This window comes from Buteo buteo, chromosome 2, assembly GCF_964188355.1.
Source record: "Buteo buteo chromosome 2, bButBut1.hap1.1, whole genome shotgun sequence".
NCBI classification, from domain to species: domain Eukaryota; kingdom Metazoa; phylum Chordata; class Aves; order Accipitriformes; family Accipitridae; genus Buteo; species Buteo buteo.
In genome coordinates, this window is record NC_134172.1 from 51,768,643 (window position 1) to 51,783,377 (window position 14,735).

Sequence of the window (14,735 nt, forward strand, 5' to 3'; positions counted from 1 at the left end):
TTCAACTGGGATTGGGCATAATTAGTCCTTCTCCATAATGAAGAGCCAAAGCACGAAGGTAATTTAAAGAATACACATACCAATTCAATAAATGTATGTGTGTGTGCTTAATTGTTTTTTTATGAACCGGGGTCTTAATTCTGCTGGGATTTGCTGTCAGGCAGTAAGAGATAGTACATCAAAGACTGATTATACTTAAGCTTGTATGTTACTCCATTAATAAGCTGATTTTATTGTCGTCTTTTATCTGCTAATAAATATGGCTTTTGTAAGTAAGTTAGTTTTCTTGTAATTGGGATCAATGTTGTCAGAAGTTGTGTTGTTTTTTCGTAGCACATTGAATCAAGAACAAGAGATCAGCAGCGCTTCTGCGGTACCCTGACAGCGGTGTCAGCAAATGGGCCGTTTGTTCTTCCAGTCTTTTTTGGCACTGCTATCAAGTGGTGGGGAATGCAAACAGCAGGTTGTTATCATGGCATCATCCTTGGTTCTAGGCTCCTACATACGGGTACATGTGTCCATACTCGCAGGCATGCAAAATAAAGCGCCTGTTTGGTTCTATGGGTAAAAAGTGAAAGGGTACTAGTGTCAGATCTCAAAGGGATTTTCCTCCAAGTCGTGATACTGGTTTAGCTTCGCAGATCCACCCAGCAAATGCAGTGCTTAGCTTTGGATGAGTTGCCTCAGAAAGCTTACTGGCTATTAGAAAATGGAGCTTCTCTAAACACAGCTGTAATGAGAGACTCCTCTATCCTTTGCATTATCATTTTTAGCCATTTGAAAGTGCAGTCATCTGTGTAGGAGATGAAACTTCTCTTTGATGGCCTGCTTGTTTGCCATTCAGTGGTCTCAGGAGCATCATAAACAATCCGCTGTTGAGCCGTTCTGTCTTCCAGCTGCTACTTTAGCCCTCTCTTGCAGGAAGAAAAGCTAAGCCACTGAGACTTTAAAAATGGTGCCTAGACAATGTAGCCTAGACAATTTAGAGATTAAAAATAAAAAGTAAATTCAGATACCATACCCCTCATACAGACGCTGTTTTAATTTTGGTGTTTGAATGACCATAATTATATATTTTAAAATAGCTTTTTCTCATCTCTTCTGGCTCTGGAGAAAACAGATGCAAAATAAGCGAGGCAGGGGTTGGGCATAGGGGCGGCATACGTGCAGCCTCTCTGGGCTCTCTGTTTTAATTTAACTTTTAATACAAGTTAAGGTCTTGGGGCTTGATCTTGGAAATTACTTTGGGGCCAGAGGCTGGCCTGGTGCATCCGCTCCCCATCCTGCTTGTGGTCAGGTGTAGGTGTCTGGGCTGACAGAGCCAGTGTGTGGAGGCAGAAATAAAGACTGCTCACATCCCTAAAATCCTTCTTCTTTTTTTTTTTTTTTTTTTTTTTCCTTAATTGCCTCAAGAAAGGCTTCTAGATTTATGGGCTCCATTTCCTCTCTCCTTTTCTGGCCCAGCCAAGTCCTTGCTGTGCTGCGTCAGCAAAAAGGGCAAGTGCCCATCAATGTGGATGAGGGGGTCCAACCAAAAGCGTGTTGAAGAGCAAAAGGGGTGCCATGACCACTGGTTTAACAGAAGGCAGTGGCTGCCACCCTATTTCGTAAGGGGCCTGATCCTGCCCGTGTATTTGACATATGTCTTGAAAGCTCCTGTTGGGTTGATCCACTTGGGGGAGCATGGAGGAATACTTAATTTCTTGGTCCTGATGGGACTGAAGTTAATGCTGACTTGCTAAGTCTTGTTAGTAGTTTTGTGAGGTCTGGTAGCTTTAAGGATGAGCAGTTGTTAGGGTCCTGGCAGGCTTTAAAGAAGAAAGGTTGGAGATGGGTCGCCTTGAGGTTCAGAGACAGCAAAGTGGGTGTTTTTTCTTTTGGCATGAGCGACTTACTCTGCTTGAGTCTCAAACTGGGTGCCTGAGTATATTAATGGACCTTGCTGGGCTGATCATGTCAGATCCTCCGGCTTGCTTAAATAAATCTTGCCCACCTGTCATCAGAAGAGCATGTAACTCTTTTCACTTGCAAAACAACTGATTATGTATCCATAGAGCATCCTACTCTGGCCCCAATTAGAGGCTGAAGCCTGTGTGACTTGATGTATTTTGTGAGCGAAGGCTTGTTAACTGAGCGTGTAAATGTGTAATTGTCTGTACAATTATCCAATTGATTTTTTTTAGCTTTGCATACAAATATGGGAGCACAGTCGTGCAGTTGGGCAAATTTTCCAAAACCAGATGCTTAATTAAATATGTGCCTTGAGCATACAAATGTGAACACCCTTAAAAAGATTGATCCAGTTGTGGTAATCTCCTCTTTTCTTTTGGTATGTGGATGTGCTAATCTGAATGTTTTCATCTGAGTCTGTCACATACCATGGTTTCTGTGTTACTTCTGTCTTTTTTCATACTAAATATGTTTCATTGGTCTGAGAAATAGCAGTTACTGTAGAAATTGTTCAGAGGTTGCAGTTAACGTATGTGCTGATTTTTTTAGTGAAGTGGTACCTTGTACTTACAGTGATTGGTGCTTTAGAATGGTTCTATTCAATATGAAATATTAATTTGAAATGTGGGGTTTTTTAGAGGAAAGCCTACTTAAATAATGGGAGCTGTTGGCAGTTGGAGTCCAGTGCAACTTATGAGAAGCAAAAAACGCCACTAAATTTCCAAATAACAGTACGCTTGAAGTTTTCTCTCCACTCAGTGGTTTCTCTGTTTGGAAGCTGCTCATTTGCAAAGAATGAGTGATCTGGCAGTTTTGACCTTGCAATTCTTGTCTGTTGCAGTGAATAAAACCCCAAATGGCTCATGTTTGAGGTCTGCAGTGTTCATTTACTGTGAAAGAAAACACAGTAATACTGCTTTTCTTTTATAATGTGTCCTTTTATATAGAATTAAACACTGCATTCAGTCTTTTGGAGGTGGCTTTAAAAGAAGTATATAGGAAGGTAGTCTCAATAACATGCAAAAAGTTACTGAATAGTGATAGAGCCATGCCACGGATGTGTACATGTGATTGACAACTTTATCCGGCCAAGGGTAGTCTGTTCTTGTTCATAGACCCACAGAATGGTTTGGGTTGGAAAGGACCTTTAAAGATCATCTAGTTCAACTCCCCTGCCATGGGCAGGGACATCTTTCACCAGACCAAATTGCTCAAAGCCCCGTCCAACCTGACCTTGAACGCTTCCAGGCGGCTTTGCCTCCCAGACTCATGGCAATGTCAAAAGTAATGCCTCAGGCAGGAGAGTGAACGGCGTCAGGGTTGGGGATACCATTTTAATCTGAGTGACAACCACTCCCCTAATGCCTTTTTCTCTTTATTTCTCTGCAGATGTCGCTCCTATGAGGATTGCTGTGGTTCAAGATGCTGTGTAAGAGCTCTCTCTATCCAGCGACTATGGTATTTTTGGTAGGTCAGGGCATTTGGGAATTTTGTTTGTCCTGTTCTTGTCTTGTTTGTAGGACTTAAATCAGGGTATTGCCAGCCTAGTATTTTCAAGTAAAGTAGGTACAAGTGTGCAGTAATGTATATGTGTACATGTAAATGCAAGGACTTTGGGTTTTTGCTTATAAAATTTCTCCCAATGTAGTGAGAAAACACTGAAAAAGGAGGTTTCTCGTGTCAGGTTGACCTTTCCTGCTTCTGTATCCTGCTGGTCTGTACAGGCAGCGGTCTCACTTTTATCCAAAATTGCTGCATTCCTTATGCCTGCCCCAGCTACTACCAACCAGCAGCGTTTGTCCGTTTTTGTTGGGCACTCAGTTTTGAAAGAGGATTGTATAAGGAGGATTGTGCATTTAGACAGGGTTTAAGATATTCTTGCCAGCTGAATTGAGGCTTCAATTAAAAAGGAAGAGAAGTACGTTTATGACTATGAGGATTTCACTGGAGATGACAGCAAGGGAAAAGCAGGCAGAAAGATTTGAGCTTGTGAAACCAGCAGCTCAGTAATCTGGATAAAGCTTAAACTAATCACTGTTATGTGCATAATGAAAAAATAAGGTAAATTCATTTTGGAGAGGAATTTAAGAAAGCACCTGAATAAAACTTTCTCATTACAGTAGAGAGAAAGTAAAAGCTCTCCTGAAAAATTATTTCAGACATTTTTATGTAGAATTTGAAGACTGCTTAAAAAAAAGGCTTCAAAAGTAAAACAAATAAACAGTGAAAACCAGAAGCCTGATATGTACTATAATACAGAGATTTCCTGAAGCTGACTGTGGGATTTCAGTGTACAATCCTTACTGATATAACTGAAGAGCTCTGCAGCTCAGTCCCTGGGGTGACGTCGTAAATCTCTGTTTTTCTGTTCAGAACAAATCCTTTGCAGGAACACTGCCAAAAGGGAATGTATTAATATTGGCTCAGGGAAACAGGACCTCCTTCTGCTCTCATTTCCACTGTAGAAACAAGAACAGAACTTGACCCTGTGCATGAAATACCTCTCGCTGCCATGCAGTGTCACATTCTCCCTCTCAGGCACCTGGGAATGCTCCAGAGGAGATAGGCATGGTGTGTAGGCTTGCCTCTGGCCAACTTCCCTCCCTTCCAGAAGAAAGAGCACAGTTGTCATTGTCTTCCAGTAAAGGGCCCTGAAATGAGGTGGCTACAGGCAAAAGAACCATTTGAGTTTATGGGAGCTTGCATTAGTCACTAGCATGTCTGATAACTGATCAAGGAAACACAGTGAAAGCCACTGTCTGAAGAAAAAAAATCTTCTGATGTGCCCTTGCTGCACGTGCCTGTTTCCAAAGCACCAAGACAAGGGAACGATGAGGACAGTTTAGTCAGGTCGGAAAAGGAGCAGAGAGGAGAACAACTGAAGCAAAATGATGTCCTTTTCCTTGAGAATGTATATCCTGTCTAGGGAGCACAAAGCAAAGGTTGTCATCTTCAGTGCTGAATGCTTCAGTCTTTTGGCTTGAGCTTAAATGCCAGCAACCATATTTCCCATGAGAGACAAAATTACAGTGCTGAGTAATTTAAGAACATTTGAGAATCTTCTTTTAAGGGCAGCTGCAGAATAGTATTCCTCTTTGTCCCCCACAAACCTCCTGGCCAGCCTCGATGCTGTAAGTGTGAGGCTTGTGTCCAAGATACACAGTTTGAAACCGTACCGACCTGGAATTTCAGTTCGGCATCCTGGAGGCAAAGGTCAGGTATGAACCTGAACTTTCCAAAAGTTCAAGGGCGTTTTAGTTTCAGATTTGTATTTTACATGGCAGAAAACATTGGACAATAGTACTAATGGCTAAAGATGTCCATAATATATTCATAAGTGCCCCATGAGTGCTATCTCAAATGACATAGACCTGCTCTCAAGAGACGACCTATTTAAGAAACACTGGTAAAATGTCGTAGGCTGATGATTGCTAGATGATACTCGTTTCTCTCAACAAACAGGCTGGGTTTGAGAGCTGCCTGAATGCGGGTGGGTTTTGACTTCCCTCTTCTCTTTGCCTAGGTTCCTTTTGATGATGGGAGTTTTGTTCTGTTGCGGAGCTGGTTTCTTTATCCGAAGGCGAATGTACCCTCCTCCACTAGTAGAAGAACCTACTTTTAACGTGTCTTACACCAGACAACCAGTCAACACTGCATCAGGTCAGAGACTGCTCATTAAACAAGTTTCACTCATTTCTGATGTTTGCCAAGGCATTTAAAAAGGGTGGGTTTGGGGGTTTTGCTTATTTGGTTTTTGGAAACTGTGGGATTTGGACAAGGGATTGCACTGCACTAAACCATGCAGCCACCTCCTGTGATGAGTGAAATCTTCTGCCTTTCAAACAGCATAATTCAGCTGCAGTGTACAGAAGTGGTTTTGAAACCCAGGATGACAGGACTTTCAGTTCCCTTCTGTTGTGGTTCCTCATACCTTTACAGCTGTGTGTCTATGCATGGAAGGAGGCTAGCAAGTTCTCGCTTTGCAGCGTAGACAAAATGATAGGTATCCAAAATGAACAGTGACATGAAGAAAGAGTTTTAAATACAGTTGGTAACGTCTGGCAGAAGTGAAGGAAAGCCTAACATTTTTCTTCCACAATCTGGCTATCTTGCAAGTCTTCTCTTTTTGATTTGCCTTCCATGCTCTGTGCTACAGTTTTTCTGCAGCAAAGTGGTCCTTCCTCCCCTTGTTAGTCTGCTTGCTGTCTCTCTGGTTGGTAATGGCTCTGAGCATCAGGAGGATCTACCTAGTGATGGCTCCTGTGGCAATACTGCTTTCTAAGTTTGTTATTTCTTCCTCTCTGGCTGTTAGATAGTCCCAGTTGGGAGAGTCCTGCAAAATAAGACTCACCTGTAAGCAGAAGATGTTTGTGCCTTATGGGACCATTTTGAATCCAGCTGTCTCTAGTTGGAAGACCTTCTACAGTGCTGAGATTTTATCTGAGTGCACACTCTGGTGCTTGCTTTCTCCCTGCCTCAGCAAGGCCAAACTGAGACATTTTTAACCCCTGTCCAGATTGCATAAGCCAGTGGTGCCTTGAACCTCTCTATCAAAAATTGTCTTCTGGGCCATTACATCTCTGTGTAATACTGTGGCTGCATCAAGACAGCCTCCTCAGAAAAGTGTCCTAAACCCCTTCTCGCTAGCTGTGACTACGAGCATTGTGCAGAGATGCAGCATTTGGGCTCTCCCTGCTGTCATGCCGGCTATTGCACACCCACGTACCTTGTGCAGACTTTGGAAATGCTCTTCCTTGCATCCTTAAGCATGTACTCATAGACATGTCTCCCCGCCCCCTCCCCCCCCCCCCCCCCCCCCATCTCTCACAGGTCTAAATGGATAAAAAGATGTTACAGACACAAACTGACACTTTATTCACCCTCTTTTTGTTTAAATCCTAAGAGGGTTTTTTTAGGGCTTCTATTCTGCATCTGTTTTTCTGCTTGACTGATCAAGCATTTCCACTGAGAGTATTTATTTTTCGACAGTGGATGGTTGGGGGGGAGCCAAACTAACTAAGCTAATATTTTTAAGCCTGAAAAATAACCTCAAGATTATGTGAACAGGGAGCGTCTTTGGCTGGATTGGTAAATACCGGATTTAATTTTAGAACACGGTTTTATTTTTTCATGACACTTCATGGAACACAAGTTGTGGGTAAATACAAAATAAGCACAAGCCCCTTGACGACCTGCTTATGCCACCTGCTTCCAGACTGTTATTACTGTTACTTAAAAGCTTTGGGCTCTGAGCTAACCCCACCAATTTTTAATTTTTTTTTTACTTTTTATACTATTCTAGGAATACTCAACAGCAAAAGCAATGGGAATTAGTAGTCAACCAAGTTCTCATTTTACGCTAGCTCCTCTTCCAGATTTGGTAGCAGTAGTCAGTTCACTGTTGAGGTGGATCCCTTGAAACGCGGCTCCTTGCCCATCTCCCTCCTTCCCTGCAGAGATAACAGCAGCATATTCTGCCATCCCAGCAGCAGCCTGGAAGTGGGAGTGCTTTTTCTGTGGGCCTGACTGGGAAAATGGATTGAACACCTCCCCTACAAACAGCAGTTTGCAGGCCTGGTGGTATCTTTCACTTCAGCCCTGGCCTACATAGCCCCAAACTGGCAGTTCAGGTGCTGGAAAAGGTCGGGTCCCTTTGCAGACACTTAACAAATACTTACTGAGCTGATCCGACAAGGAGGTTGACATTCAGTTGTTGTTTTCTGCTGGGTTCAGTGAACTGAAAAAAATATCTCAAGAGATTGGTGTCCACACTTCCCCCCCAATTCAATAATAGTACACAGAAGTTTTAATGAAAACAGTTATTTTCCTAAAGAGCAAGCTGCAGTGAGCTACCTCAACCTCTCCCATGTCCCCATGCAGAAGGAAACTGCAGAAATGCAGAGCTGGGCAGATTTAACTTTGAAACAAAAATGCTTAAGAAAAAAGGCTGCAGAAAAAGGTATTAGCCCAAATGTTGGAGAGGTGGGACTCGGCTCCTGTTCCCAGCCTGGCTCTCCTGCAGCCGTGTGCTGATGCTATAGGTGGAAGCAGAACAAGGGCTTCTTGTCGCCATGGCAAAGGAAGAGAGGCTGCGGAGCACCCCTCTGCTCAGACAGGCAAAAGGAAAAATTACTGTGGTGGTGTGTTAAAAATTATTGTGTTAAGAAGGAAATAGCTGCATTCCCCATCTGCTTTCCATCCTTTTTGCTCCCGAGTGTTCAAACAAAGCTCCCTAGGCAGACACCCCAGGCTCTGGGACAGTTTGCATCCCCCTGTCTTTTGGCTCGGCCCATCTGATTTAATATTGTAAGGACATGTTTTTGGGTTCAGTATGTAGCTGCTTCCTGGATGCTTGAAGTACTAAAGGATGCTTAAAGCTTTCAAGAAGCCTGTATTCCTTCTGTGGCAATACTGAGTCCTAGTGTCACTAAGTCACAGAAGGAATGATTGAGGGGAAAAACACTGTGACTGCGTCATTAGAGGAAAAACAGACTAGCACCAAAACAAGAAAACCTGTTGCTCAGCCATGATTATTTTTTTTTTCAGTCCAGCTATATTAAAATAGACAGAGAGAAAGAGAAGAAAACTAATTTACATCTTGAGATAAAGACAGTCTGTGACTTTAATTGCTGGAACTGCATTAAGTTGTCTTCCACCACCCGCTGTGTATCTGAGGAGGGTTACACGCCACCTTTGTTATTCCTCATGGCACCAGTCTCTGTTAGTCCTCATGTGTCACAGCTAAGGAATTTTGCATTTGATCATACATTTCCTTTCTTTGTCCCTGCAGGCTCCAACATAATTTCCTAAATTTAATCTGTGCAAAGCAATCTTGTCCCATTGTGTTAGCCAGCCATAATTGGCTTCAACTTGGGTTTTTGCTTCATACATGTTTACTCCTTAGCTGTATTATGCCTAGAAGGGAAATTATCTATTTGAGATGCACTCTGGCTTACAGGCAGATCTAGTACACCACAAAATAGTGTGAAGTCCTTTCGTAAGGCTTGACACTTGAGTCAGGGCTGCAGCAGAAACCCCGTTGTCCATCTGGGATCCCATGCCACTCCTCTCGGCAGGCACAGCAGCTTTTCTGTCCAGGGAACTGAGCAGGGCTTGCTGTTTTCCCGTTCAAATGGTAGTCGCTTGGGGCAGTGGTGCCCTTTGTTTCACTAAATGATTTCCATTGCATGCAAAGTTGAAACTTCTTGGTGAAATCTCAAGAAGTGAATGTAGTCCCGCAAGCCTGTGTTTTCTCTGGGATGGGAGAAGGGTGGCTTCTTGTCTTTGCTCTGATGAACACTTTGAGAAAACTTGTCTGAGTGTGCAGAGCACAGGCCCTGGAAGAGCATGACCTGATGCCACTGCTGTTGTTGATATCTTTTCTGTCCTTTTCTTTCTTTCAGGGTCACAACAATCTGGAGTGCCGTATTACACAGATCCAGGTGGACCTGTGATGAATCCCATGGCTATGGCTTTCCACGTCCAGCCCAATTCCCCGCAAGGAAACCCAGTTTACCCACCCCCACCCTCCTACTGCAACACACCACCTCCCCCTTACGAGCAGGTGGTGAAATCCTCCACATGAGGACTCTCTGGCTTTCTGACCTGACTGTGCGAGAAGAAGGTGCCGTTGCAAAATGACCGAGATGGAGGGCATCCGCCCTTTTGAACACTTGCTAGTTCTCCAAGTCCTCTCTCCTTCCCCTCCCTGCACCTTTCCTCATTAAAGTTACTTGCAAAGGGGTAATTTTTAAAATTTTTTCTTTTTTTTTTTTTAGTAGAAGTGGATTTTTTTCTTTGTCTTCATAATGAGAGAAGTTGTCTTTGTAATGCTTTTAATGGAAACCTATATTTAAAACCTGTATGTCTTTCTCTTTATTTATTGTTCGTTTCAATCATGGGTTTAATTGCGTTGTGGCAGGCTACTGATAGCGGTTCTTTATGCAACCCCAGAGTGATGTGCGCTCTCCTAAGACCCCATAGCAGAAATGCCCTCATCTATGGGAAACGACAGAGAAAGAGGGTAGAAGTAGAAGAGGCAGGGCAATGCTTTTACCAGAAATGGAGACCACCATCTTTTTCTTTTATGATTTTCTTGTACAATTTGGTTCTGATGCACAACAGAAAGATGTTGTGATAGAAGTCTCTGTGACTGGAGCACCAGTGTTGGTCGAGTCGTGGCAGGGACTTTGCCAAGCGCCCTAGAAAAGAGGGAGTCATTACTTTAAACGATGCATCTAAAAGCTGAAGGACCAGAATCTGAGTATTTCTTGGCCAGCACCTGGGCTCTGCCTGTGTGATTGGCATCCTGGCCCCACTTGTTTTGCCAGTGGTAAGATTGTAAGAAACAGCCGATGACCTAAATGTTGTTAGTGAAAGGGAGGTGTTACAACTTCAGAGCTACTTGTGCCTCTTGACAGAACGGTTAGAAACACTGAAATATGTAGGTAAGTTTTCTTCCCTAAATTGGAAAATAATTACAGTAAGAAGGAATGGAGCATGTTTCCAGGCTTGCTCCCCTTGACATTGATGGGAGTTTTGTCCCTGAGAAATAGTAGCTTTTATTATGGTCTTACTGCTGCCACAAAGAGTACCAACTAGAGCCGTCATCTCCACGTGACAGATCTGTAAAACTACTGTCCTCTCTAGGTCAGGCAAATAAATAACTTTTTGGGACTGGTGTTTAAGAGCAGTTCCTTGACCTGATGCGCAGGTGGTTTGGCTTTCAGTGACTCTTAGCTCTTCATGTGTTTTGCTGTGAGCAGCCCCAGGATTCCCAGTTCACCATCTCATGCTTGTGTCTGACTCTCTGAGTGACCACTGTCAACACCTTCAAATAAACACAGAGCCCCTTTACCTCTGAGGGCCCTCACACCCATCTATGTCTAGCAAAAATGTGAAGCTAATCTGAGACATGACTACGTATTAATGGGACCTTCTCCCTTCGTGCATGTTCAGAGCTGTGTCACTAGCAAGTGACAAAAAGAAGATGCTATTGCCTTCTACTCCTGAAGGACCTGCAGAAACAGCATAGCTGAGGGTTAGGAGTCCGATATGGTCCTTTGGGTACCAGGTGAACGGTTACTCACTGCCAATACACCGACTGCTCCCGTGTCACTCCAGCCAGGACACAGAGGTCACCGAGGTGGTTTGGAGTCATCTGAAGACCTGTGGTGCACAGGGAGCCGAAGCTTTATTGTGCAGTTAATGCATGCCAGTGGCTTGTGAGAACTTGTTCCTAGGCAGCAAGCTGGATTTGCAGAACTGTCAGAAAAGACCATTCCTTTTATTATGAACATGAGTCTCTTAACAGAAAAACCACTAAGGGTCACTGGTTCTAAAAGCTGCTGGTGCAGTTAGTAGTCATCTGGAGCACAGCTAGCTTTTGAGGAGCTCATTCCTGCAGATCTGACTTGGGTGAAATTGTAACTAAGGCTTTCCCTTACTGTGCATCATAATAAGGGACAAAGCAAAGTAATTCTGTGTATGTGGTAGACACTTAAGATAACAAAAAAGTATGTTTTGTGTATGATTACTAGGTCCATCTGCACACCACAACTGTATATATTTTCTAAATTAGTGTGCACTTGAAGTGTAAAGCTGCATATGTCACTGAATATGGTTGGGTATACATGACAAAAATTTTTTAAAAAGCAGATCCAACCTTTCTTTTTCTGTCAATAGAAATGACAACAGACCTCATGTTAGTAGATAGATGTTAAGTCCTTTTATATTATGAAATGTGCCTGTGACAGCTGTCATTTTCTTGGACACATTGAATAGAAGCCTTTTATAGTGAATTCTTATGCTGTACATTGAAATTCAACTTCTGGTGAAGTTTTCCTGAAGTCTGGCTGGTTTATTTGCTAGTGTTGATAGATGACACTACCTCTTACAACACATACACTCCTCTGCTAGCAAACTTGCTTGGTCTTCTCTTGAAAACAAACATAGCACCTGTGTGGGCATCCATATGAATTACTTGCAGACTGTTTACATGCCTTTCCTTTCGTTGCCTTGCTTTTGGAAGTTTTTAGGTTTTTCTTTTATTTTTTTCCCTTTTTTTCCCCTCTTAGTTTAAGGAAAGGAAGCGGGGAAAAAGAAGGGAGTGTACATTGCACGCTTTGCAAGGCTGGGTTAGTGGGTTGGAGGATGGATGGAGCAGAAGTAGGTCTTTTTACAGTCTCAGGGGCTTCTACTGCTCATAAAACTTGTGCAGGCTTTCTTTTGAAATGTATTTTATTAAAGTAAGATTGGCTGTTGCTGTACCTCTAGCCCTCTTCGTTGTTCTTTCCTGAGCTGTATGGTTAAAGTTCTGTATATTACCAAGTAGAGTTAAGAGTGTGACCTCTTGTGTGCAGAGGAGGAAAGAAGGCAGGGCTAATGCCACTGAGATTTGTACTTGACAACGCTTTAGCAAGCCAGATGTGAAACACAGGCTACAGGCGCACCATTGGAAAGGACAGGATTACTTCTCACCAGTGGGCAGTGATGACAGGTCGGGGGTGCAGTCCCACAGGTGAAGGAAACCATCATCTTCCAACAGGATTTTACTGAGCAGTAGTGATGCCCTGGGAGTTGCCAGCTGCTGCAGCTGTGCTAATGTCAACTTCCTCGTGGTGTGTTGATTCTTTCTCCGTTGGGATTCCTGTGCTGGATCCTCTGGGTGCTGCTACTGTGTCCTCTCTCTAACACAACAGATTTTGGTGCCTCACTGGTGAGGCAGGGTGGTGTTTGACTGCAAAATAAGGTTGGTGCTGGTGGCTGGGATCCCTGAGGATGTGTGGGGCACTCCCCTGCCCCTTCCCGGGGGCACCAGACCAGGGTACAGGGCTGACTCCCCACCTGCCTTTGAGATCTCACTATCTACATTTGATGGTGATTTAATGTGTTGTGGGGATCAGTCTCCTGGTTCTTGCAGAGGTGTTTGATATGGGGGTTTAAATGTCTTGAACAGGGCTTGGGCAAAACGGAGAAGCTTAAGCCAAGCCAGCAACATAAACGATACCCCCTTGAAGTCCTTTCTTCAGTTGTGTGTCCCCAGAACATGCCTGATGTACCTGTGAGGAGGTAGTGATCGGGGGGGACATGCGCAGGTGGGTAAGGAAACCCTTGAGGTCTCTGCTGCTGTGACCCTGGCAGAAACAGGAGCAAGAAGGGGCTCAGTCCCTTTCTGCCACAGTGAAATCTCCAACTATGCCGCTTTGAGAGAAGAGGTACTACCAGGGACTCTCAGTACACCTTGCCCGTAGCTCTGGTGTGGCCAGTCTTTCGTACATCCAAGGCTTGTGCAACAAACCCAGGCTGCGCTGTAGGATGGGGAGGGAACCTGCCCTTTCTGCGGCTGGGCAGTTGGCTTTCAGCCAGAGGTTTCACTGTCTCAATGAAGAACAGCAAAGGTTATGGATGACTGGATGTGCTCTGCTCTCTTTCCTCCTTGGGGATCATGCAGGGAGGGAATGAGCAGAGGCCTCTATAGACTTGTAAGGACCCTGTGATCCTTGTGTGCAGCTTGTGCCTCCAGGTACGCTGTCATGAAATTTGTCCCTGGAGGGCTATGAAGGTGGTATTCCTGAGACTCTGTAGCTCTCAACAGGGAGTCGGCCAGCTCCTCATGAAGCAAACCTTCCTGACCTCGGGTGTTTTCAAGGCCATGGACCCGGCCATGTTTCTGAGCAGGTTCTAGCTGCTAGTTCTTCTTCCACCATCGCTGGTGAGACAGAAGAGCCCCATTTACTTCCCTTCCTATCAGCTGGCAGGGGTTTCTCACCTGTAGGTAGCCGTGTGTGACCAACACACCATCCACCCTGCCTCCTGATAAGCTCTTCAGCTAGCAGTGCCCTACCTCTGTCCCACCAGCCCTGTGTCTCCCAGGCCAGAGTGGTGCAGGGTGTGCACTCTGCTTTCCAGGTGGAGGGAATAGTTTATTTCTCGAGTGTTTTTCAAGTTTTTACTTGGCTACAGATACCAGAACACCTTGAGATTTGTTTTGGATTGTGTTAAATCGATTGGCTGCCTGATGAGTGCTAAGGGTAAATGCTTGGGACAGATGTATCCTGACTCCTCCAGACCTTAGAAATGCACTTCTTTGGTGAAACAGACCTTCTTAAATCTTGGTTTAGGGGCAAGCCAAGGGGGAGGAGGGTGGGCAGGTACTGCCTGCCTCCCCTTGCCTCTGGCATGCACATGAACCACTCTGCCACTGGCTGCAGCCATGAAACCCCAGCAGCAGGGGATAGATGCAGGCAGTGTCAGGCAGCTGGTCATGAGCTGCCGGTCAAATGCATTGCAGACTGGGAGGTGCATAAATGCTCAACTTGATGGGTTTTGGCAGAAAATCAATCCCAGCCCCTGAACGGCTGTCCTCAACTCCTGCAGACCTGTCTTCCGTGGCAGCAGTGGAGGGCTGGCAGGGCTGCTGGTGCAGAGACTGCTGGTGGTCTGGGGTAGTTGCTGCTTGGGCGAGATTTTTGGTTGGGGGGGGTGGGATTGGGTGACCTGGTGGGTGGCAGATGGGTGGGTGTGACCCAGCACCAACAGAAGGACAGAAATGATCCAGCTTCCATCAGTAAAAAGGCATGAAGTGGCACAGCCTGAAGACTTGCTGGTCGGCATCCTGCATGATGCTTTATGTCTGTGGGCAGCTCCAGGGGGTTATGCAGACATTGGTTATCAGCCTGGGTTTGTTGGTAGGTTGCTGTGGTTTGAGAGGGGAGGAGATGAAGAATATGCTTGTAATACCATCTTCTAACTAGCTACTGTCAGGAGTAAGCAGGGGTGCAGAG

At 44.7% G+C, this 14,735-nt stretch overlaps 1 protein-coding gene across 1 annotated transcript in view; it reads left to right on the plus strand.

Annotated features, from left to right (window-relative positions):
- Positions 1–9,812, plus strand: part of VOPP1 (VOPP1 WW domain binding protein) — a 69,860-nt gene extending 60,048 nt beyond the window's left edge. Inside the window, exons 3-5 of the mRNA XM_075054608.1 lie at positions 3,340–3,417; positions 5,474–5,610; positions 9,354–9,812. Coding sequence (XP_074910709.1) covers positions 3,340–3,417; positions 5,474–5,610; positions 9,354–9,535 — 397 coding nt within the window. The 3' untranslated portion in view covers positions 9,536–9,812. The remainder of the gene's footprint in view (positions 1–3,339; positions 3,418–5,473; positions 5,611–9,353) is intronic.
- Positions 9,813–14,735: the final 4,923 nt, after the last annotated feature.